This window comes from Cryptomeria japonica, chromosome 3 (genome assembly GCF_030272615.1).
Source record: "Cryptomeria japonica chromosome 3, Sugi_1.0, whole genome shotgun sequence".
Lineage (NCBI taxonomy): Eukaryota > Viridiplantae > Streptophyta > Pinopsida > Cupressales > Cupressaceae > Cryptomeria > Cryptomeria japonica.
In genome coordinates, this window is record NC_081407.1 from 695,362,015 (window position 1) to 695,386,053 (window position 24,039).

The 24,039-nt window shown below is 37.4% G+C and overlaps 1 protein-coding gene across 3 annotated transcripts in view; it reads left to right on the forward strand.

Moving 5' to 3' along the window:
* Positions 1-340: 340 nt before the first annotated feature.
* The window catches only part of LOC131058282 (protein YLS7), a 78,536-nt gene continuing 54,837 nt past the window's right edge, over positions 341-24,039 (forward strand). For 2 of the 3 annotated variants that reach the window (XM_059218532.1, XM_057992159.2), the window contains exon 1: positions 341-1,854. In XM_059218532.1, the coding sequence (XP_059074515.1) occupies positions 1,248-1,854 (607 nt within the window). In that variant the 5' untranslated portion in view covers positions 341-1,247. The remainder of the gene's footprint in view (positions 1,855-24,039) is intronic. The other variant, XM_059218533.1, reaches the window with a different exon arrangement.

Consider the following 24,039-nt stretch of genomic DNA (forward strand, 5'->3'; position numbering starts at 1 on the left):
TAAGAATTAAAAATTAAAATAATTATTTTTATTACAATTCAAAATTATAATAATTAAAAATTAGAACAAATATTTTTATTACAATATTATGACAACAAATATTCTCACACTTGTTGTCTTATAAAAATAATTTTGAATAATCTATTTATATGTTTTAAACTATTATAAATTTTCTAATATAATTGTATTTTCTATTATTATATTTAATACAATATAAAAATTATATTCGAACAGAAATTTTGACGGTTAACGAAAATCTGCTTTCATGTTGTAACCTCCTCAATATAATGCGTCCATACAGCCATCAAATTAGGCTCTCGAACTGGCGGTCAACAAAAAAGTGAACAGAATGTTAAAAAAAACTCAAGTATAATCTGCACTAAATCTAGGTAATTATCCTCACCATTTTAATTACAGCTGGCAAGGCAATATATTGGAAAACTAAGTCTGTCTGAACACCATTTACTTGGGAACTCGTGTTTATAGTCTGGTCTCGTCCGTCTCGAACCCTGGACCCCTCGAAACTTCTGCACAACTAGAATTTCTGCTTTTAGTATAAAAAGTGCCACAAAATATGGTGCATTCTTTCACGCATAAAATTGATTTTTGCAAAACATTCCTTATCCGAGTAGAGTAATTTTTAATTGCTGAAGCTTAGCAGCTTAATTAACTCGTTCATCGAAGAATTAGGTAAGATTTATTTCTGCTCCCCGCAGATTATTTTTTATTCATCTTTTTTCACTATCGGCGTAAAATCTATAGTTCTGCAGTCGTCCGCGGAAGCTTCTCAATGAGCTTTGATCGGACTGTTTCACGTATGTCTTTTTTGTTCTTGCAAGAAAACCAAATTTACTTTATTAAGTTTTAAAGTTCCTGTTAAAAAAGCTTTACTTAGCTATAAGCTCGGCATCTGTGTCGATTTTTCTATTTTGTTTATTAGGGTTTGAATGATGAAACCGAGCCAGAATTAGGGGAACAAATTCATCTTGTTTTCATTTATCGCTAGAGTCTTCTGAGAACTATTCAATTCCCTTACTTAGAATTGGTCTTTCATTCTTTGAAAGATTATAGCTATCTGGATAAATTTAAACCCCTTCCATTAGTATTCTTCCTTTTTTGATCAATTATTTTGCCGATCTGAACGGTCTGAACTGGAAAAGAGAACAGCAGCATCATCTTGGCTATAGTACGCTGCTTGCATTTAAACTGGAAATGAGCAGAACATTTATTACATTTTAAGGGATAACATGGGTATGTTTTCTGTAAAGGCCGGTGTAAACATAGGGCCCATTGCCTGCTCTCTTCCTATCCTGCTTCTCATCGTAGCAACAACAGGTGTATTTCTTGGATTTGTAGTTACACCCTGGTTCGGGTTGCCCCTGAGATCCACTATACAGAGCTACATTTGGGACGCTGGTTTCGAAGATCTTGGCAAAGATGCAAGCCTTACTTCTAATTTTGACAATTTGACTAGTAATTACATAGCTGTTGCTAATTCAACTGGGAAGGTTGATAACAAGGAGGAACAATATGAAGGAGTTTCTATTCTATCTGCAGCTGAGCCAAATCAGAAAGAACAGAATGACAGCATGAAACAAGAGGATCTTGTAAGGCCGTTTCTTCATGGGGACACTGTGTCTACATCATCAAATTTCAGTTCAAAACCCAGTGGTGAGCATTTTGAGTCCGATGTAACTCAGTTTACTGCGGGATCCCCTGGGGATCGGCTAGACAAGTCTGAAAACACAGATGAAATCTCTGCCAATGGTCACCAGTCAGGACAAATGGCGTTATCACCGTCTATAATCACTGAGAGCAGTTCTGCAAGAATTGTTCCACCTGCTACAACTCTGGGTCAGTTTCTTTGCCTTTCTTGTTCCTTGAAGATTGAATTTTGTTGAAGATACACTGTCTTTTTTAACTCCAGTTTGCCCCCCGTTTTTTTACAATCATCATAATTTTCCTAAATGCCTACAAATTTCAAAATATTTTGCATAGATGGAGCAAATTTGAATCTATACAAGATTTACATTTTAATTTCTCCTCATAGGTTTCTCATATTACAGAATTTCAAATTAGTTTTTCAAGTGAATCAATTGTAGACAGATTATTGGACAAGCAACGGTGATATTTGACAGATGAAGTTGGCAGGTGGGAATGATAAACAACCAACATACAAACATCGATTGCTTGTTTAGTAAGGTACAGTGATATGATGATCAACAGACAACATACAAACTTTACCTAATTTTCCATGCTTTTTTAATAGGGTATAAATAAATTTAGTGATGCTGGGACACACGAACTTTACATAGATTTGTATCCTTTTATAGTATGCTATAAACAAATTCAGTGTCACTGTGATTGTGGTAACGAAACCACCTCAGGTCTCCTTGTGAAAGTTGATCAAGGTTTGTTAAGGATTCAACTTTTGGTCAGCTTAATTTGTGCGACCAAGTTTCACTATAATCGAGTTTACCTTTCTTAAAATATCATTGTCAAGACTCAAGATTGTGAATTTTGTTCTATGGTATATGTACTCATTTTCCAAGTACACAACTATTTTTTAAACTGCAAACATTCAAGTAAATAGCAAGAATGCAGGCACCTGCAGAGCCAAGTAAAAGGTCTGCACCTGCAAATAGGGAAAATGAAAAAATAAAATATCTGTCTTGATAATTGTTTGATACGTGAGATGGAGGAGGAAACTAACATGATATAACAAATTTGAGATTTATAATAAAGAGGTATGTTACATCACATAATATAATATGTTTTGTTGAGGGTACATACTATATAGTGTAAGATACCTGATTTAGTTATGATTTTTTATTTATATTTTTTTGTATGTGAAAATTCACACAAACCACTCACTGCAAAGCATATCTAACATTTCAAAAACCCTTCTTTTCAATACATTCCATTACACGTTTTAGGTCAATTTGACCTAGCAAACAGATACAACTGTGAAATCGATTTTGGGATTCAACACAATGATATGATTGACCAGGGCGGACTACCTAAAACTGACCTAAATTGCTCCTTTGCTTCAGATCTGGTTTATACTCACTTGGAATGGTATTTGTCCTGCAGTGACAGGTGCATAGGAGCTGATCTGGAATCTTTATGTCCAGGTGGTAGGTTGCTGACTTTCCGAGTAATGATGAGGGTTCCAATGATGACTTGTGCTGGGTGGTAGGCTGGTTAAAGTAAATCAGATGCAAATCCAAGTGTTAGGGCAGCTGCAGGTGGTCCCTAAAGGGTGCACAGCAGGAGTGGCGCCCAACTGGTGTCGTTATTCCTTGTAGCTGCATTGAATCCAATGCCTGGTACTCCTTATTTCTGCCTGGAAACCCTTGTGCTAGGCCGGATGCTGCTGAGGTCTCCCAGGTATAGCAATGTGCAGACTGGGTAATCTGAAGTCTGCTGTTTTCCATACACTGTTGTGATCTGCTCTACACCAGTAAATTTGCCCAGATCTCTGCCAGGTTGTTGGAGTGGCCTGTGACCTGCAGCCACTCTTGATTTCTTCCCAAACACTCCCAGAATAGCGATTCAACTCCTGGAACAGACCCACTCTAGGTTATAATAAAAATCTCAGATGTAAAAATGTAGATTGAATAGAAACTTGATAGGGCAAGGTAAGCTGCAGAATCTTGGAAAAAAATTCAAATACTATATTAAACTTCTAGAGATGGTGCCCTCCACTGCGAAAACAAATATATAGCTGTTTGAATAAGGGCACTAGAGCCCAAAATAGGCTGACTTGTAGTTTCAGCTTATTTTTATTTTATTTTTTTTAAAATATAGGTTTGCCCAAAAATAGGCACCAAATTTAAATCTCAAATGTTTTATTTAATTTCTTTATTATTTATTTATTTATATTTTATAATGCTGTTAAAAAACACCTTTTATTAGTTGCTGGCTGATCAACTAAGGGACATGACAGTCCCTCCCTTCCCCAAATTGCTTGCCCTCAAGCAATTTCAAACTCGGGTGCTCAAAAATCTCCACTCCTTCCTATGCAGTGTCCTCAAGTGGAAGATTCTTGCATTTCACTAAATGCTCTGGAATAACCTTGTTTCTCAACTTCTTTTCTCTTACATTTATGATTCTCTTGTGCTCCAAAATCAATTTTCCTTCATCATCAAATGGGGGGCAACTCTAAGGAAGGAGTGATCTGCTGTTCAAGGGGCTTCTTAAGGCATGATATGTGAAAATTTTAATGAATCTTGTTGTTCTCTAGAAATGCCAGATGATATGCAACTTTACCAATCTTCCTTATGATCTTATAAGGTCTATAAAATTGTGGCTTCAACTTTTCATCTCCACTTCTCTTGAAGGAAGATTGTCTACAGGGCAGTAACCTCAATAATACTATGTCACCCACCTCAAAAACCCTTTTGATTTGGTGGCAATCAGCATACAACTTTTGCTGGTTTTGGGACTGCCGTAGGTTTTCTTCGAGTTTGAATACATTTACAATGTCTAAACTTTGTTGAATCAAATCCCTAGCCCTTGGTACTCTACTGTCTGAAAGAATTAATTTATGAATGAAATAGCATCAGAACTATAGAGTGTCTTAAAGGAGTCATACTTATAGACATGCGGTGAGTAGAATTGTAGTAATACTCCCCAAGGTGCAGCCACATGACCCATGTTGTTTGCTGCCTTGTAACATTAGTTCCTCAAGTAGTCGTCTATCCATTTGCTCACAATTTCCTTTTGCCCATCAGTTTGAGGATGGTAGCTAATTCTTGCGGTCAATTTTATACTTGGTCAATCCAAAGAGTTCTTGTCAAAACAAATTGATAAATCTGCTATCTCTGTCACTTACAATGTTCTTTGGTAACCCATGAAGTCTAAAAAATCTTTCTAAAGAACAAATTTGCCACTTTTGGGGCGTTGTAATCTGAAGATATAGAATGAAATGAGCATATTTAGGGAGTCTATCAACGACCACATATATATAATCTTTACCTTGCACCTTTGGGAGTTTTGTGATGAAATCCATGGAGATACCTTCCCATTTCTGATTTGGAATGGATAGGGCTTCCAACAAACCTACTGGAAATACATGCTTTGTTTTGTTTTGTTGACAAACCAAAACACTCCCTAGTATGCCTCAAGACATCAGTTTTGCGTCCTTTACATGAAAAATGCTCCTTTACTTGCTTGTATGTGTTGTAGAGCGTTGGATGACTAGTAAGCTAAGTTATTGGGTATGCCTTTAAGGCTTCCCACACTTGTACCAGGTATCTCTAGGTACGGGTTTGCTTGGGTTCGTATAGGGTGCATACCTGGGCTACCCAAGGTACCCAAAGGCGCTGAGCACCAAAGAGTAACAAAAAAAAGACATTTAAAAACTTTTTTTGCATCGAAAAATCGTAAAACTCCCCTAAAAGCATCATTTGCCCAATACAAAGATCATTTTGCTCTCTTCACTCTCTTTTCTCATTTTGGCAATTTGAAGGGCAGCTGATATATATTATATGGCATATGACATAACATTGAAACTCTGAACTATCAATTGGAATTTAATATTTATCTTTATCACTACCATTTTGGCATTTGGCATTGATCAATGATGAACTACATACTATCAAATGTATTTAGTTTTACAATTTTGTATTTTTTTTAAATTTTCAATATTTTTGTATATATATATATATGTATGTATGTATGTATGTATGTATGTATATATATACTATATACTTACATATTTATATGCATGTATATATATGCATTAGCTAGTAAGTGGTGTGTCATGACATGCCCTCAAAATTTTCTCCTTCACTTTTGATTCTTGTACAAGATACACCCGATCCTTTCATCAACCACTTTGTCTTGTAGCTTTCCATCCAAAATGTAAATAGCAAAGGTGTTCTTGGCATATTCAGCTATTATGTAAACCTTCCAATTAGCAAATATATCAGCTACAAAGTATGAATGAGGTTTCCTAGAGATGGCATAAACAACCACAATATTCTTTTAATATATTAATGTCAATTTCATAGGCTTGTAGCTTAGTTACCCATTTTTTTTTGTCTATCATACAAATCCTTTTGAATGAGGAAGAATTTCAACCTATTATGATCCATTTTCACTACAAACTTGCCACAAAACAAGTATTGCTTGAATTTGGCTAGTGCATGCATGATGCCTAACATCTCTTTGTCATAAATACGGAAGCTCCACGCAGTCTCCTTGAGGTTTCTACTCTCAAATGTTATATGGTGCCTATTTTCCATCAAAATTGCTCCAATCCCTTTCCTCATAACAACCACAATACTAAGCAAGGAAAGGCATTAGCAAATATAAGAACAAATTGAAAGAATTTACAAACTAACATTTAATTTCAGCTGAAAAAGAAAACTGTTAACTAATTAACAAACTAACTTTCATCAGAAAGAGAAAACTAACTAACAACTGAAAATTGTTAATTTTAGCAATCAGATATAACAGACTGAAAGTAAACTGAAAGTGCAATGAAAAACACAAGACAACAACACACCAATACCCTGGGAAAACCTCCCTCTTGGAGGTGAAAAACCCAGCTTCAAATCTAATATATATTATCTCAAATGTAGGCAATTACAAGGCAATATAACTTATCTCAGTTTGCTGTTCAGACAGCAAGATAGCTAAATCAGATTTGAAAGGATGCTTCCTTCACCCTTGAATACATAGACAATGTAGTTCGCTGAAATGGAAAAGGTATTTGCAGCCTTGAAGTAAGAGACAGCAGATGACACTTTCAATGCCTTCAAGGGATTCGCTTGGAGAGAGACTTCAATAAATTCGCATGGATCTTGAACAAATTCGCCCTACTGTCAGCCTTAATAAATTCGCACAATTGACTTGAACAAATTCGCGCAAGTGAAGGAGAAATCGCTGATTTGGAGAGCACATTATATTCACATAAGATGGTGGTGATGAATGACTTGAATGATGTTTGTTATATATCCAACTTTGGGCGCTATCTTGCAAGGTTGGCCTTGCTATGATATTTTATTTATTTTGAGCCGCCTTAAATAGGACAGGACTCATAATGATAATATTGCCTTTATCAAATCATATTGCCTTTATTAAATTACATTGCCCTTTTGGGCCCAGCCCCATAATAGTTCGATTTAACATAGATAAATACATATTGAATTTTAATTGTCCATGACATAATATTCAAACAATCAGGTATCCGAGCTAGCTATTATTTTCAACACTCCCTCTTAGCTAGGGAGGATTCTAGCAAATAGTGTAATCATACATTATGGACTTCTTCATCTTACATTGTCCGCAGAGGATGAAAAAGTAACCTGCAAGAAGACAACAAAACTTTACATCTTGCATTGCCTGCAGAGGGTGGAAGAGGTCTTTCACCTCAACCTTCTCCCAGAGAAGGAAATACTGTCACCTTGCATTGTCCGCGGAGGGTGACTCCACCATGCATTGCTCGTAGAGGGTGGAAGATGCAACTTAATGCATCACTGAGACTGAGACTCCCTCTCAGTCATAGCTGGATTCTCCACAATTCCAAGCGTATCTCTGAAGTATTCAAACTTCACACGAGCAAGGGGCTTGGTGAGAATGTTTGCAACCTGCTCATCAGTGCTGACATATTTCAGCTGTAAGGCACCTCTTTGTACCATATCACAAACATAGTGATAGTGAGTTTCCACATGTTTTGATTTGTCATGAAACACAGGATTAACAAACATTTTAATACAACTTTGATTATCACAATGAATAACTGTGGGTTCCCAAGGTTGTCCAAACAACCCAGCGAGAAGCTTTTGAAGCCACACTGTTTCTCTCGATGCAACACTCTATGCAATAGCTAGCTTTTGCAGTACTCAAGGCTATAGAGGACTGTTTCCTGTTGGCCCAAGAAATCACAGCAGAACCCAAACTGAAACAGATACCTGAAGTGGTCTTCCTGGTAACACTTCTTGCCCAATCAGAATTTGAGTAGCCTTCCAAGGTAACGAAAGTGTTGATTGGATATTTTTGCCCATAGCCAACAGTTCCACGCAAGTATCTTAGAATATGTTTGGCTGCAACAAGGTGAACATGCTTTGGCTTGTTCATAAACTGGCTGAGTGCACTCACTACATAACAAATGTTTGGTCTAGTGTTAACTAGATACATCAATGATCCAATCAACTATCTGTACTCAGAAGGATCTGCAAAATCAGAGTTAGTTGTAGATAAACTCAATTTCTTCAAGTTAGTTTCCATAGGAGTAGACATAGGTTTGCAATCCAACATTCCAAATCTCTTCAAAATATCAACAATATATTTTCCTTGATTAAGAATAATTTCATTAGATCTTTGCCACACTTCTAACCCTAGAAAGTAATGCATTAGGCCTAGATCCTTCATTTCAAATTTAGTAGCTAATTCTTTTTTACACCTAATGATGAGACTATCTTCACCATTTAGGAATAAATCATCCACATATAAAACCAGAATTAACTTTTCACCATTAAATACTTTAAAGTAAATGTTAGGATCAACATCATTCTTACAAAACCCTAAACTAACCAAGTACTTATCAATTATTTCATACCAAGCTCGAGGAGCTTGCTTGAGGCCGTAAAGAGCTTTCTTTAATCTGCATACATGTGATTCTTTATTATGAGTCTCATATCCTTCTGGTTGCTCAATATAGACTTCTTCCTCAATGACACCATTAAGGAAGGCAGTCTTTACATCCATTTGATGTAACTTCCAACCCTTAGCTGCAACAATGGCTATAATAGTTCTAATAGAAGTATATCTAGCAACAGGAGCAAATGTTTCTTCATAATCTATGTCTTCCTTTTGAGAAAAACCACGAGCTACAAATCTAGCTTTATATTTTTCTATACTACCATCAGCAGCATGTTTAATTTTAAACAACCATTTAGAAGAAACAACAGACTTACCTTTAGGTCTGGGAACAATATCCCATACATCATTCTGGATGATGGACTTGTATTCTTCATCCATGGCTTGCTTCCAAGCTTGTTGACTCATAGCATCTTTTGTGCTGGATGGTTCAGTCTCAATGATGTTGCACATCATTGCAACATAGTTGGAGAACTTCTGAGGTCTCTTACTTTCTTTGAAAGTGCCACTAGGAGTTGCAAACTTTTCTGCTTCTTGCACTATACTTCTAGCCCAGAGTGGTCTTTTCTTGCTTACTGCAATATCTCTGGGTCCATTAGTTGGATCTAGACGCTCAGAAGGATCACCATGCTCAATAGGTTCGAGAGACATAGAAGACTCCCTCTGAATCTCAGGGTTAGTATCAACATCCATATTTTGATTATCATTAACTTCTTTATCATTATCAATAAGAGAACCTTTAGATTTCTTGAAAGCAATATTTTCTTCAAAAGTAACATCCCTACTTACCTCAATAGACCTTTGACCGGGAATGTAGATGCGAAATGCCTTGGAGGATTCACTGTATCCAACAAGGATACCCTTCTTCCTGGAAGGCTCTAGCTTAGTCCTCTTTTCCTTTGGTACATGAACATTGCAGTCACTGTACCCAACAAGGATACCCTTCTTCCTGGAAGCTTCCTCGAGAGTTATGTTCTTTAGGACACGGTGAGGGCATCTATTCTGAATGTACATTGCAGTCTTGGATGCTTCGGCCCATAAGAAGGTCTGCAGATCCTGATCGTGAATCATAGCTTTGGCTGCTTCAACAATGACTCTATTCTTTCGTTCAGCTACACCATTTTGCTGAGGATTGTAGGGGACGCAAAACTCCCTCTTAATTCCTGTTTCTACACAAAGGTCATTGAAGCTACTTGAGGTGTATTCGCCTCCATTGTCAGTTCTTAATACTTTAATTCTTTTACTAGACATATTTTCAGCTAGAGCTTTAAATTCCTTAAACCTACTTGGCACTTCATCAAATTCTTTTGATTTTAGAAAGTAAATCCAAGTCTTTCTAGAAAAATCATCTATAAATGTAACATAGTGTAGAAATCCACTAGGAGAAGGAACAAACATAGGTCCACATAAATCAGAATGAACAAGTGCTAGTTTTTCCTTGGCTCTATTTTCACTTTTATGAAATGGACTTTTAGTGTTCTTACCTAATACACAACCTTTGCAAGTATCATCATGAAATTGACTAAGTTTAGGCATACCTTTAACCATCTTTTCAAGTGAAGGAAGTGCCTAATAGTGAAGATGGCCGAGGCTTCTATGCCTTAGCTCGCTAGATTCAGGAGCTTCATGAATGAGTGCTCGAATGGGATTAGCTGAAAGCTTATACAAACTATCATATCTATTTCCAATAACACGAGTAGATTTAATACTAGATTTCTTAGGCCATGCAAGTACTTTACCCTCAGAAAATGCTATTTGATAACTTTTATCTTCTAGGGCAGAAATAGAAATTAAATTCCTCTTAATTCCAGGAACAAATAAAATATCACTAAGATGCAAGGACATGCCAGATTCTAAATTTAACAAAGTATTACCAAAACCTCTTACCGAATACCGAGCATCAGTTAGCACATGAGGGTTGGACTCTTTCTCCATCAAGTCTGAGAGATGCTCTTGATATTCCGTGATATGTCTAGATGCACCACTCTCTATCAACCAAGTGTTGCTATCAGTTGGCACATTGCTGGACAAGGCAGAAATGAAGAGGTAGCCTTCATTATCCTCTGAATTTGCAACTTCAATCAAGTTGGCTTCTCCTTGCTTGGGCAGGTTCTGACATTCTTTAGCATAGTGACCAAACTTGTCACATCCAAAGCACCGGATTCGTGAGAGATCCCTTTGCTTCTTCCTTGAATCATGGACAACAGGAGGTCTGAATTCTCTATCCCTTTTGAAGTTGTTCTTCTTCCAATGGCCTCTCTTTTTAACATGTTGAGATGCAAACACATGTTGATCTCCTCCATGAGTGCCTTTATGCATTCCTCTTGCAGCTAGGCGTGACTCCTCTTGAATGCAATATGAACGGAGGCGATCAAAGGAAGTAAATTCAGCTCTTCCACTTATGCTTTGAATGAATGGATCCCAAGAGTCAGGAAGACCATTCAAAGCAATCATGACAATATCTTTGTCCACAACTTCGCTTCCAATGGCGCTGAGTTGGTCCTTCAATTCTGAAATTTTCATGAAGAAGGACATGACTGAATCTCCTTTGCTCGTTTTGACTTGAAGAAGTTGCTGCTTCAATGTAAGTGCCTGACTGATGTTGTTGATCTCATACATTCCTTCTAGATGTTTAAACATCTCCCGGGCTGTCTTCATTTTGGAGATAATTTGAACAAGATGATCCTTCACGCAATCAATAAGGAACTTCTCTGCCTTGAGAGCATTCTACTTGAATTGCTTTAGCTCATCCGGATCGGAAGGCTCAGTCAGATCCTTATCTTCCACAAACTGTAACAGCTCTAATTCTTCAAGGGCAAGGAGGATACGGACCTTCCATGGTGTAAAATTGAGGGCACCTTCAAGTCTGTCCTCTACTTTCAGACCTGTAACCATCTTGCAAAACTAAAACAGCAAACTGAAAGTGAAGGACAACTAATAATCTGATTATTTAGAATGAACCTAAAGCTTTGATACCATGTTAATTTTAGCAATCAGATATAACAGACTGAAAGTTAACTGAAAGTGCAATGAAAAACACAAGACAACAACACTCCAATACCCTGGGAAAACCTCCCTCTTGGAGGTGAAAAACCCAGCCTCAAATCCAATGTGTATTATCTCAAATGTAGGGAATTACAAGGCAATAAAACTAATCTCAGTTTGCTGTTCAGACAGCAAGATAGCTAAATCAGATTTGAAAGGATGCTTCCTTCACCCTTGAATACATAGACAATGTAGTTCGCTGAAATGGAAAAGGTATTTGCAGCCTTGAAGTAATAGACAGCAGATGACACCTTCAATGCCTTCAAGGGATTTGCTTGGAGAGAGACTTCAATAAATTCGCATGGATCTTGAACAAATTCGCCCCACTATCGGCCTTAATAAATTCACACAATTGACTTGAACAAGTTCGCACAAGTGAAGGAGAAATCGCTGATTTGGAGAGTAGATTACATTCGCATAAGATGGTGGTGATGAATGACTTGGATGATGTTTGTTATATATCCAACTTTGGGCGCTATCTTGCAAGGTCGGCCTTGCTATGATATTTTATTTATTTACATTTTATTGAGCCGCCTTAAATAGGATAGGACTCATAATGATGATATTGCCTTTATCAAATCATATTGCCTTTATTAAATTACATTGCCCTTTTGGGCCCAGCCCCATAATAGTTCGATTTAACATAGATAAATACATATTGAATTTTAATTGTCCATGACAACATTAAAATTCAAACAATCAGGTATCCGAGCTAGCTATTATTTTCAACAAAAAATAGTTAGTCAAAGCAACTAAAAGAGGAGAGTTTAGAGATTACAAAGCAACAAGCATCCTGCTGATAACTGATATGAGCCTCGACAAAATATAGGAGAGGGAGAGCATCATCAAGGGCTTTTCCACCCAACCATAAACTTGCAAGTCTCTTGTGCCTCTTCCGTTTGGAAGGGCTTGGCCCTTTATGAGGGTGACAGACAAAGGAAAGATCAATTACCATTTTAGCCATTTGAGCTTGGTGTTTAGAACCTACACGGACTAGCCGGTCACACACTATAGGTAGCCCCTAACTAACATGACCATTTGACTAGTGGTGTATCTGGTTCATGTGAATTGGCGGTCGCATGCCAACTGCAGTGCCACCCTGGCCAAGGTTTCTTAAACAAGCACTATAATGTGCTGTTAGCATTCAACACCCTTACTCGACTTAAACAGACTGGAATGCAACTGTAAATTCATTAAGAATTATGGTTCAACTGACCAAAGGGAAGAACCTATTGGTTCAACATTCACAAGACAACTGACAAAATGGCTATTAACGACCTTCAAGGTGACTTGATTTATCATCCAGCTTATTGCTGACTATAGATTATAGCATCTCATGATACCTCAAGGAAAACAAAAATCACTGTCATTGTTCATAATATTCAATCAAAGATGGATTCACAATTCAGATTAACAAAACGTTGAGAAATTCAGAATTACATATGATATAATAACATTGCTCCATTGGCCTATTTCCTTTATACAATGAACAAATTGCTGACCTTCGAATCAAACGTAATCCTAACACATATTCAACGACTCCTGAGAGTAGATTTTCAGCTTTAAAACTTAAAATATATTGAATTGATATCTACATTACTAATTGAGCTTTCATGCAGTAATTATTCTTTGGATTTCTAAACAATAAATTAAATCCCTAGACTCTACAAGTCCACTACGCAACACCATGATAAGGGTGTGCAGAGTGGTTTAGTAGATCCCTATATATACAACTTGTTCTTTTAATGCATGCCCATCTTATTCAATACGTAATCAAGGATTGAGAAAATTGCACTCAAGTTCATATGCGCATCTACAACAAAAGATATGCATTGACGTATATTAAACACATAATTGAAATAAAATAAGCAATGGCTCATGCTTGACAGACGAAGCCTTTGTACGCTATCTCTTGTTGAAGTATTGTCAAAAATCACTCCTTGATGTGATGCTAGATAGAAAACCGATAATGCGATCCTAGAGTATAAGCCAAAAGTGCGATACTGCCAAAGATTAATGGTAATCTCTTTCCTTCTTTCCAAACCAGAAATTGTGTTACCAACTATGAGTTATAGAATGTGGAAGTTCCTTTCCTGTCATTTACTAAATGTTTTTCAAATGTGCTCCTTCCATACAAAAATCCTAACCCTCGACGAGCCAAAGGTAAGGCTATATGTAAACAATGCATCGTGGAGAATATTGCTCCAAGAAAACTAAAATCATGACAACTCGCATAGTGGAGGTGGCACTAACCTTTCTCAAAGGCAATGAACTACACCCTCATTCAAATGTTTACAATCGCACAATAACCCCTGACTTACTAGTTGGTTTATAATTAAAGTAGGATGAAACATATAAAAGCATAACCATTATGAATACGCTCTCTCAATTTATTAACATATAATAATACATTTGAATGTATATATGTATTTATATATGTACATCTTTTCTATGTACATGTATATATACATATACACTAAGTCACAAGGTTCGAATTCGAATTCGAATTCAACAACCATGAAATTCGACCTGGAAAAATTCGAAAAAAAAAAATCGGATAAAATTTGCCTTTTATAAATTACTATTATTTTTAAATATTTAATATTTTTATTCAATATAAATAAAAATGATAAAACAATAAATAAATCTAAATCTATTTAATAATAATGAGTAAATTAAAATAACATATATATAATATGAAATCTTTAATCTATTTAATATTAATAAGTAAATTAAAATAACACACATTTAATGTGAAATATTAACTTAAATATATAATATTTTTATTTAAAATAAAAATGCTAATATAATCAATAAATCTAAATCTATTTAATAATAATAAGAAAATTAAAATGACATAAATTTAATATGAAACTTTAATCTATTTAATATTAATAATTAAAATGACATACATTTAATATGAACTTAAGAACCAAAATCACAAAAGTAAATTTAATATGCCTTCTTGCATTGAAAGCATTACCAGTCGAGTCTGCGAGGGACAAAGAGCTTCAATGGCGGCACTGCGTGGGAAACAACGGTGACGGGGCAGGGGTTCACACTCACAAAGCATGAAAAAATAGCTTCAATGGCGGGCACGAACATATACCTTCAGTCACGCGACAAACAAAAAGAGCAAAAAACCCTCAAAACGGGCAGACGTGGCTGAGCGGGGAGTATTCGACGACCTTCAAACCTCTGAAAAATCTGTCAAAACCTCAACAGATATACCCTAAAAAATGCTAACATTTCTGCCTTGCGAATTTTACATGAACGTTTCTGCAAACACCCGCGACCCAGCAGTTGTTGAATTTATGGACGAATTTAATCGATTTTTTTATAAAAGTTTGAAATTCGATTAAATTCGAACCTCACCCATGAAAATCCCCATATTCTGTGACTTAGCATATACATATACATATTGTTGATGTGTGTTTTGTGCACATAACCTTTTAGAATAAAATACCAAAGTAATTTACCCTCTCTTGAACAAAATCACCTCAGATGCTAAGGGTAAGATCAACTAAAATGATACCAAGGTTTCTACATGTCAGGTCTTGACGAGTGGGTAACTCAATGGTCGATGTGAATTGCTGTGTTCACTTGGGGACTTACACAAATGTTAGGATTATCTTCTTCGATCATGAAATATGCGGAATAGGTGTGCTGACAACTTAGGATTTAACAATATAGCTTTGGACTTAATTCTTACTAAAAAATGGGCAAAAGGAATAGGGTTTAGGAAATCTATTCTAGGCCTAGGAATGTAGGAAATGATGAACAAGTTTAGTGGAATCAAACTAGGCAGGGTCTCACAAATAGGTACTGACACAAGCTTAGTGCAATCGTTTAAGGTATACTCAAGGATTTTCAGACTATCACCATCAAACATTGACACCATCCAAGTTTATGCTTGTCAAGGGATGCATAATAGTTGAAGTTAAGCTCACTTAAATCTCCAGTTGACCACACAAGGCACACTTACCAGCGGTAAGAGGCTAGTGGTATGGATTAAGGATTCCACACAAATATATTCAATAAATCTATCATTCAATCTAACAAACATGAAAATAAATTCTAATCTAACTTGGAGGAATTGAGAACCATGAATGCAAAGACAACATTTGAAGAGTGAAATCATCAACAATTGAACAATGATTTAGATTCAAATAGCTGCAACATGTACCAACAATTCTACAAAAACTCTCCCTTACAAATGAGAGACAAGGAGGTATATATAGAGTCTCTTACAAAATGGATGGCCAAGATTGATACAAGATCAACGACCAAGATCATGTCAACAAAACCCTAGAATTGCCCTAATTAGGGTTTACATAAAAAATGGGTCACCAACATATGGCCCAATAAAAAGATACCTAGTCATCAAATAGAGAATCTTCTAGAAGATTCCTCCCTGCATCTCTCTCTCTCTCTTAGCATACTCCAAGAATCTAGCCAATACGGAATCTAATTCCTCCATGGAAATGCTAGGCAAGGTATCTTGCTGCAAATCAACCACGTCTAGTGAATTTGAGCAAGCGTCCAAAGTGTTCTCCCAATCTGGCATGAGCTTCTGCGAACTATGAACATGAATCAACAAAGAGACCAAATTATCTATCTAACTCTTCTTCAAAGAGTCCAACTGACAAAAATACATAAGTTTCATCTTGTCTCTTAATTCGGCTAAGTGTAAACCACTAGCATCACTAACATCAACACCCAATAACTCCTCAATTGAGGCAAGGATCTTCATTTGAATGTCTTGAATCAATCCTTCTATCTCCATACAACTCAACTGGGTGTTCTCATAAGTTGATCTCTTCATGGCCAATGAACAATACTAGCCATGGAAATCATATCTGTCTCCACTGTGCACAGTGTTCTCGCTGATCAACGTGGACTTGGGAATCTTCTTCAAATCTTTGAGGCGTGGAATAGTCTTCTCCTGAATAGGCCGGAATTCTTCCCAAACTCCCTCCAAATACTGGATTCTAAACACGAGCCCTGTTGTCCTATCATATGCCTGGACAAATTGAGTAAGGAAATCATCCGCCTGTTTTCTTGCACTCTTAATCCACTTTTCCACCTCCGAGAGTGTATCTCTCGCTGCCTCATAGTGTGAATGTAGTCCATGATCAACCGCAATAGGGGAAATAAGGGTGGGATTCTCACGCCTTACCCCCGCAATATACTCTCTAAGTCTAATATTCTCTTCTCTGTACTTCTCCTTCTCTTCAATTTCTCTATCTAACCTTGCGTTGATTGCCTTAAGGTTATCACCAACCTCCTAAAACTTTTTCTCTCTTGATGTACGACCAAGGGCAACTGAAGTAATCTGGAAATCCATAAGAGTAGCAATGTCCGCTGTCACACCTCCAATAGGAACAACCACCTGCGCAATCCGCATTCCTGTCTCATCTCTAGCTATGTGCCGCAAAATCTCAGCTCTCTTGGGTTCTTTCTCCTTATTTCTCCTAACTAGGTAGTCATCAATGTTATCAATAGGCTATACTTCTATCATTTTCTTACTCTTTTCCATACTTCTCATCAGCCAATCAGGAATAGCGGCCATCTCCCTACCATCATCGAGACACATATCTCGATCAAGTCCTCTCAATGCCGAGATAACATCATCATCATCATTAGGATTACTCTTGGTCAAATCATATATCTCATTTCCCAAACTAACCTCTAAAAGGACATTAGGGGATCCCGATTGATCATCATTCTCATTTGGTGGAGTAGATGTCGCTGTGGCATGTAACTCTTGAATATTCTCTGGTAGTATCACTGTGTTGGAACATTGCTGGGTTTCCTTATTCTACTCTGTTATTTCAATTTCCTTAATTGATGAGACATTGAGAGGTGGCAGAGGAATGATAGGTGAAGGAATGATAGTCTTTTGTTTCTTCTTCTTGACCTCCTCAATCTTCTTCCCTCTAGCCTTGACTCCTCCTGGCGTGTTTTTCCTTCTCTTGGGAGCTTGACTCTCTTTGTTTGCATGAATCCTAACATCATTGATAGTTCTTTGATCATCTTCGGAAGTAGACTCTTCCGGCTTCATCTTTTCATAAGTGAAGGAAACACCCATATCAACTAACTTATTCATCTGAATGTCTACCCATGTACGGGAGAAACTCAAGACCTCTCTCATCAATACGTTCAGATCAATCTCTTCTGATTCTGACCAATTAGGCAATAAGATTGCCTTATTCATTTCATTCTCATACAGTGGATGTGTATGATCCCTGTCATCTAACCCCTGATCAGGAATGACGAAAAGTCCACACTTCCTCATGAAATCCACTGACGTTCTGGACCACATTCGTCTCTTCACTGCCTGCTCGTCCATCAGGTTGGCCCAATAATCTTCTATGTCTACCTTGTGGATGAACTTCTCTCCCCCGATCCTTCCAACTTTCTTTTCGGGATCAAATCTTTCTCTTTTCTTGAAGGTTACAAATCGATCTAGTGCAAGCTCTTCACTCGCAGTGTTGGAGGCTAAGGCAGACTGGCAAATCTCCAACGTCTTCCCAACTGAAATAGGGAATGTCATGCCTGTCCTATGCTTCTCTCTTTGAATGGCATCAAACTCTAGAAGCTGTCTCACCATTTCCAACAAAATCATTTTGTCAGACGGATACCTAGGAAGCCTGTAGGGTTCGGATTGAAACCCCTAAATCCTAAGGTACGTGAAAGTGGGAAACTGAATATACCACGATCCATATTTCTCTATTAGCTCTGTTGCCTCCTTGGACAATCTTCTGTGAATTCCGCCTTGCAGCATTTGCGTGATGTACATGGTGAATACATCATTCACTCTCTTATGGTCTTCAATTCTATACATGTTCAGTTGGGGATAGCACTCATGACTCCTGAATTGTCCTCTCCCATTCCCGACTTCACCTCTGCATATCAATCCTTTGTATGAAATGAACCATGCAAGCAGACATACCAAGTAGGAAGTCATGGCGAAAGACTTGGACTGCTCTACATTCCTTAGCTAAAAGTCCAGATTGTCACTTATGATTCTAGACCAATTTATCAATGTCCCTCTAAGACAATCCTAGATGAAGTAGAACATCCATCCGTTGAATATTGCACCCTGCGACGTCCCCATCGCTCTGTTAAGTAGGAATACTAAGTCACTATATTCCTCTTTGAAGTCTGTGCACATGAGTGTCTTGGGAGCCTTGGAATGACGAAGCCTAGGCTCGATCATCCACTCTTTGTTTATTATACTCTTACACGCATCCATCTTCTTCATGTACCGCTCTTCATATTCATCTTTAGTTGCATCCTTCATATCCTCTCCGCGTGGAATTCCAAAAACCTCAGCAATCGCATCCTCAGCAAGGTAGGCAATGACAACGCCTTTAGGAGTCTTGATCATTCGCGAGCGAGGATCATAACATCGTGCACACTCCAGGATGAGCTCACTGCATTGTATGGACTGTGGGAATCCAACGGCTTGAAAAATACCACTCTTCATAATGTTTACATACGCTGGGGAAGGAATTTGATTTCCAACTCCGAACATCCGCTGTCGCATCAGGTTCAGGCTCAGGAAATGCATGTTTGTATCTGTAATCTCTTTCCATTTGGATGACATCTTAGACTTTGGATAGAATTTAGTCTCCAGTATCTTCTGCTGTTCTCTTCTCTCCTTAAATCCGGACGTCGACATCGCACCTGTACGAAACTTGAAGTTAGAACTTAGGAAAATATAATATTCTTAATAGAATTCCTGACTTCCTAATAATTTAGGCTAATTAGAGCATGAAGTCAGGAAAATAATCCACACTCTAGGTAGATCTTAATAATTTTAAACACAAAATGTGACAAGACTAGGGTATGAAACCCTCATGAAATCAACACCTTATACTTAGAAATTTCGTGCAAATCATAGTGCAAAGGAGTATAGCGGATCAAGAGTGACTAGGGAAAGGTGTGAAAGGTTGTGTTTTCACAAAATTTATGTCTGAAGACACCTTCCGCAGTCAACAATAGAGGTCACAAATCTGAAGACAACCTGCAACTAATAAATTAACCTCTCAAAACATGTTGCAATCCTTTAAAAATATGCACAAACTTGATAAAAATCTGTCTTGATGATGAAAAATAATCAATCTTGGGAACATAGTTATGGCTGGTAAAAGATAAATTTCTGAGGACAAGCAGCCAATAGCACAGTTAAAGACCTGTGACAGCCCTCCAATGGTCTGAAAATGATCCCAAAATGCCTTCTAAATGTCTCCAAATGCAATTTGCTGAAGTGGCAGCTGGCTGATAATAAATAAGTCTGAAAAATGAATGTACAGCCAACAATGGAGGTCAAAACCTGAAGCAATGGAGTTAAAACTCAGATCTGAGGCAAATGACAGCTAGTAGGGAACAATGGTGGTATCAAGCATGCAAGGAATCCACCAAAATATGCCCCAGACATTTGCCAAATAAAAATCGAACTTTCCCAGCTATGGCGCCATCCTCCACAAATTTGAAAATGATCTTTAATGTACACCAATTTGCCAACAATGGTCTGAAAAGAGCAACCAACCAGGCGATACCAAGGAAAATCACCTTTGTTTGGGGATGAAACCCCAAACACAAAAAATCGCCTTACACCAAAATCGCGATTTTCACCAAAATGGCGAACTTCACCAAAATCGTGGCTTGGGGGGGGGGGTCTCAATGGCAGCAACGAAAAATTTGAAACAATGGAGTCAATAAGCTTCAATGGCAGCCATGGAGTGGATTGTCCAACTGGCTGCAATGGAGGAAGGAATAAGTCTTCAATCTATCACTTCACTTCAACACTTGCTCCAAAATCGCCAACTATGGAGGAAATCGCCCTTGCATGGAATCCACCTGGCAAACTTAATAATAAAATAATGCTGGACTCCTCCCTTTAAACTTACTTTCATCACCAATTTTCACCACACAAGCAATGTGGGATAAAACACTTGTTCTTATACTTGCTTGAGTGAAATTAATTTGCTTCTAGAAGGTGCAAAACATTAAATGCTCATTGCAAATCATTTATTAATTGCTTTCATCTTTTAAATAATCATTGCCTTTTATTAAAAACAATTAAAATGAGGCTCATTTATTAAAATATTTCAATTTAAATCCAAAATGGGCCAATTGGGGAAAATCGATCCTAGTAAGGATTAAAAAATCCTCACAAAATCACTTTAAAAATCGTCAAATATCCCCTTAGGGGAAAATTGATCCCAGTCTGGATGAAAATCCAGACTAAAAGTTTATCAAATGTGCATAAAATGGTGCTAGGGGAAAATCGATATGAGTGTGGAATGAAAAATTCCACCTAAAATTAACTCATCACCCAAAAATACCCCTCTGGTGGAAAAACGACCTCAGTCTGGATGAAAATCCGGACTCAAAATCATGAAAATGCACTCTCAGTGGAAAATCGCTACGAGTCTGGATGAAAATCCGGACAAAAATCCTCAAAAACTTGTCACAAATACATGGTGGAAAATCGACCCAGGTGTGGAATGAATGCAAACATCATCAACAACCTTGTCCATACCTCCTTGGTGGAAAAATGTGGGTAGTCAGGATAAATCCTGGCACTTAGTCAAATTTTAATGCTTCCAGGGGAAAAACGACCCTAGCATGGATTCACAGTGGTGGAAAAATCAGGCAAGTATGGATTTCAGGGGAAATCCACGTCCAATTTGGATTCTGAGAGGGGAAAAGCATGGGTAGTTAGGAATATGAGGGGAAAAGCACCTCTAGTGTGGAATTTTGACCTTTTAACCCTTAAAATATGGATTTTACTTCGGAAAATGATGATTTTTCTACTCATAATCACTTAGAAACTTCAAAACTCAATAAAACTCATCTGGACTTGGGCAAATTCATCAAAAATTGGAACGTAACACAAGGGAATCTATTGGAACAAAGTGCGAAATCAACTTGAATAATTCTCTAGGAGCGAGAAAACAACTCCAAAAGGTCTGAAAACACCTTAGGGGAAGGGTTCCAGTAGTGGACATAGTTCCAATGGTGGACACCATTTTGTCAACCCAATCCCTTGGTGCTAGATTGCAAAGGAGCCCAACAAATTGATAATGGAAAGTTCATTAATGAATATCACATGTACCAATAGTGGATAATTTTGCACAAATGTTCTAGTAGTGGTGCACAAATAGGCTAGTAGTGGTGCACAAATGGGCTAATTATAGTAAAAAAATGTCAAAAAAGGTGATCTACTACTGGGGCATTTGTCCACTACTACTGCAAATTTTGAGTTATCTACTTTTGGTACAAAGGAGTTCATGTATGGGTAGACACTTTGAAATGACCACTTTTTGACCTTTCGGCACATCATGATTTCCACAATGTGCATCGTCACTACCCAGAAGCTGGATCCTTAGTTATAAGGAGTTAAGTCGTATACAGAGACAACCAAAAAAAAATTGAAATCCGACGTACGGTTTGAGAGTTCTATGTGCGCGAAGTTAGCTATGTCCACTACTGGTACCCTTCCCCTAGCACTTAAAATCATCAACGAGGACATTTGAAAACACGTTAACGTTCCAAAAGGGTTAACACTTGGACAAAACTAGGATCATTAAAAAATCTCAATTTTACGTGCTTGATCCTATAACTTCAAAAACCCTAAACAGCACTAGGCATGACCAAAACTCCGAGACTCGGGCACGAGAAACACAAAATTGCCCACTAAGCAGCCAAAACCCTAACTTACAACGCAGAAATCAGGAAAAGCGGGGGTCCCTGTTAGCAATGGGGCGATGTGTGAAAAAGGTCACAACACATACATACACACACATATATACACACGCATAGTTGAACTACTCGCCAAAACCAAAAATTCACCTAGGCCTGAAAACTTGGCAAAAAACTCAAGAACTTAAAAAATTGCTTAAATTTAATTAGAAATGCATTTTTTTGCAAAATTCAATGAGGAGATGCATCTAATGAATCAATAAATGAGTACACAAAATAAACAAGCTAATAATTGATCTAAATGCAAATCGGGTACAAAATCGCATCCTCATGAGGAATGCTGATGGCTGGAAGCAAAATAGTAAATAGTTTTTGTAAAACTAAAAGTAAATACATCAATACAATTACATTATCCTCTTCCTAGCTCTAGTAAAAACTAGGGGAGAGGAAGAACTAGAGGGTCTAGTTGTTAAATATGAACCAGAATAAAAGAAATAGAATAGAGAACAGATACTAAAACAAGAGCACAACAACACAAAACCTTATCCTAGGAAAACCCTCCACCTAAGGGTGAAAAGGCCAGCCACACCAAATCAAACTTTATTATCAACCCAAATTTGATGCAATGCTCTCACACTAGCACAGATTGTTGTCACTTCAACAATCACAGAATAATAAAATAACTTCAGAAGGATTGGTTACTACCATTCAAATGACAAAAATGTCCTTTTTACACTTATACCAAAATAATCAATAATCGAATATGCAGATTATGTGAGAGTCAGAAAAACAATGTGCTGAAGCTACAAAGATCAAAATATTATACAACCAACATTCGCTGAGCTCCGAACACATAAATATGATGTCTTCCTTTTTAACAACGAAATTCAACCCGCGAATCGTGATAATATGACTCACACACGGAAGCATAAAAAAGGCAAGACTTGTTGCATACTCCCACGATGACTGTTATACTTCACAAAGGGAAACTCTAGCGCCATGCACGAAGAGGGCCTGCGGTTACATCACCGACACAATAGAAAGTGACAACAGTAAACCTCCACATAGAAAGAGTAACAGTGCCAACGCAGCCAGGTAAAATCCACGAAACGGAAACCATCTGAAGAAAGAGGAATCGATGCCAATCGCATACAACTGACAAGGAAAGAATGAAACTATAAACACAGCAGCAATTTGAACGAAGAGTCTTTGGGATGAAGTGGACCAACTCGATGAACACATACATATTACAAAGAGGCTCGAAGAAGACAAGAGCAGGAAGAAGATCTCTATTGAAGCTAAAATCTTCAACCCTCCCTCGTAGCAAGAGAGAGATCTTCAAAATGTCATCACATGACAAGTGCACATAGCTACAACCAAAAGAATGTCAACAAAAAAATCTCATCACAGATTTTCTCAAATAAAAAAATGTTTATCTCAGCATAACAATATTCACCATAGCTACTTATAGAGGGTGAATCAGAAAACAGAAAATAAAGTCATAGAGTCACACGCATGACGTCCACCATGGCTACTCCCAAAGGGTGGATCCACCATAGCTACTCCTAGAGGGTGGAACAAGGGATTTCACCTCGAACTTCTCTCGCAGATAAGAACTCACTAACAAGGGATTTCACCTCGAACTTCTCTCGCAGAGAAGAACTCATT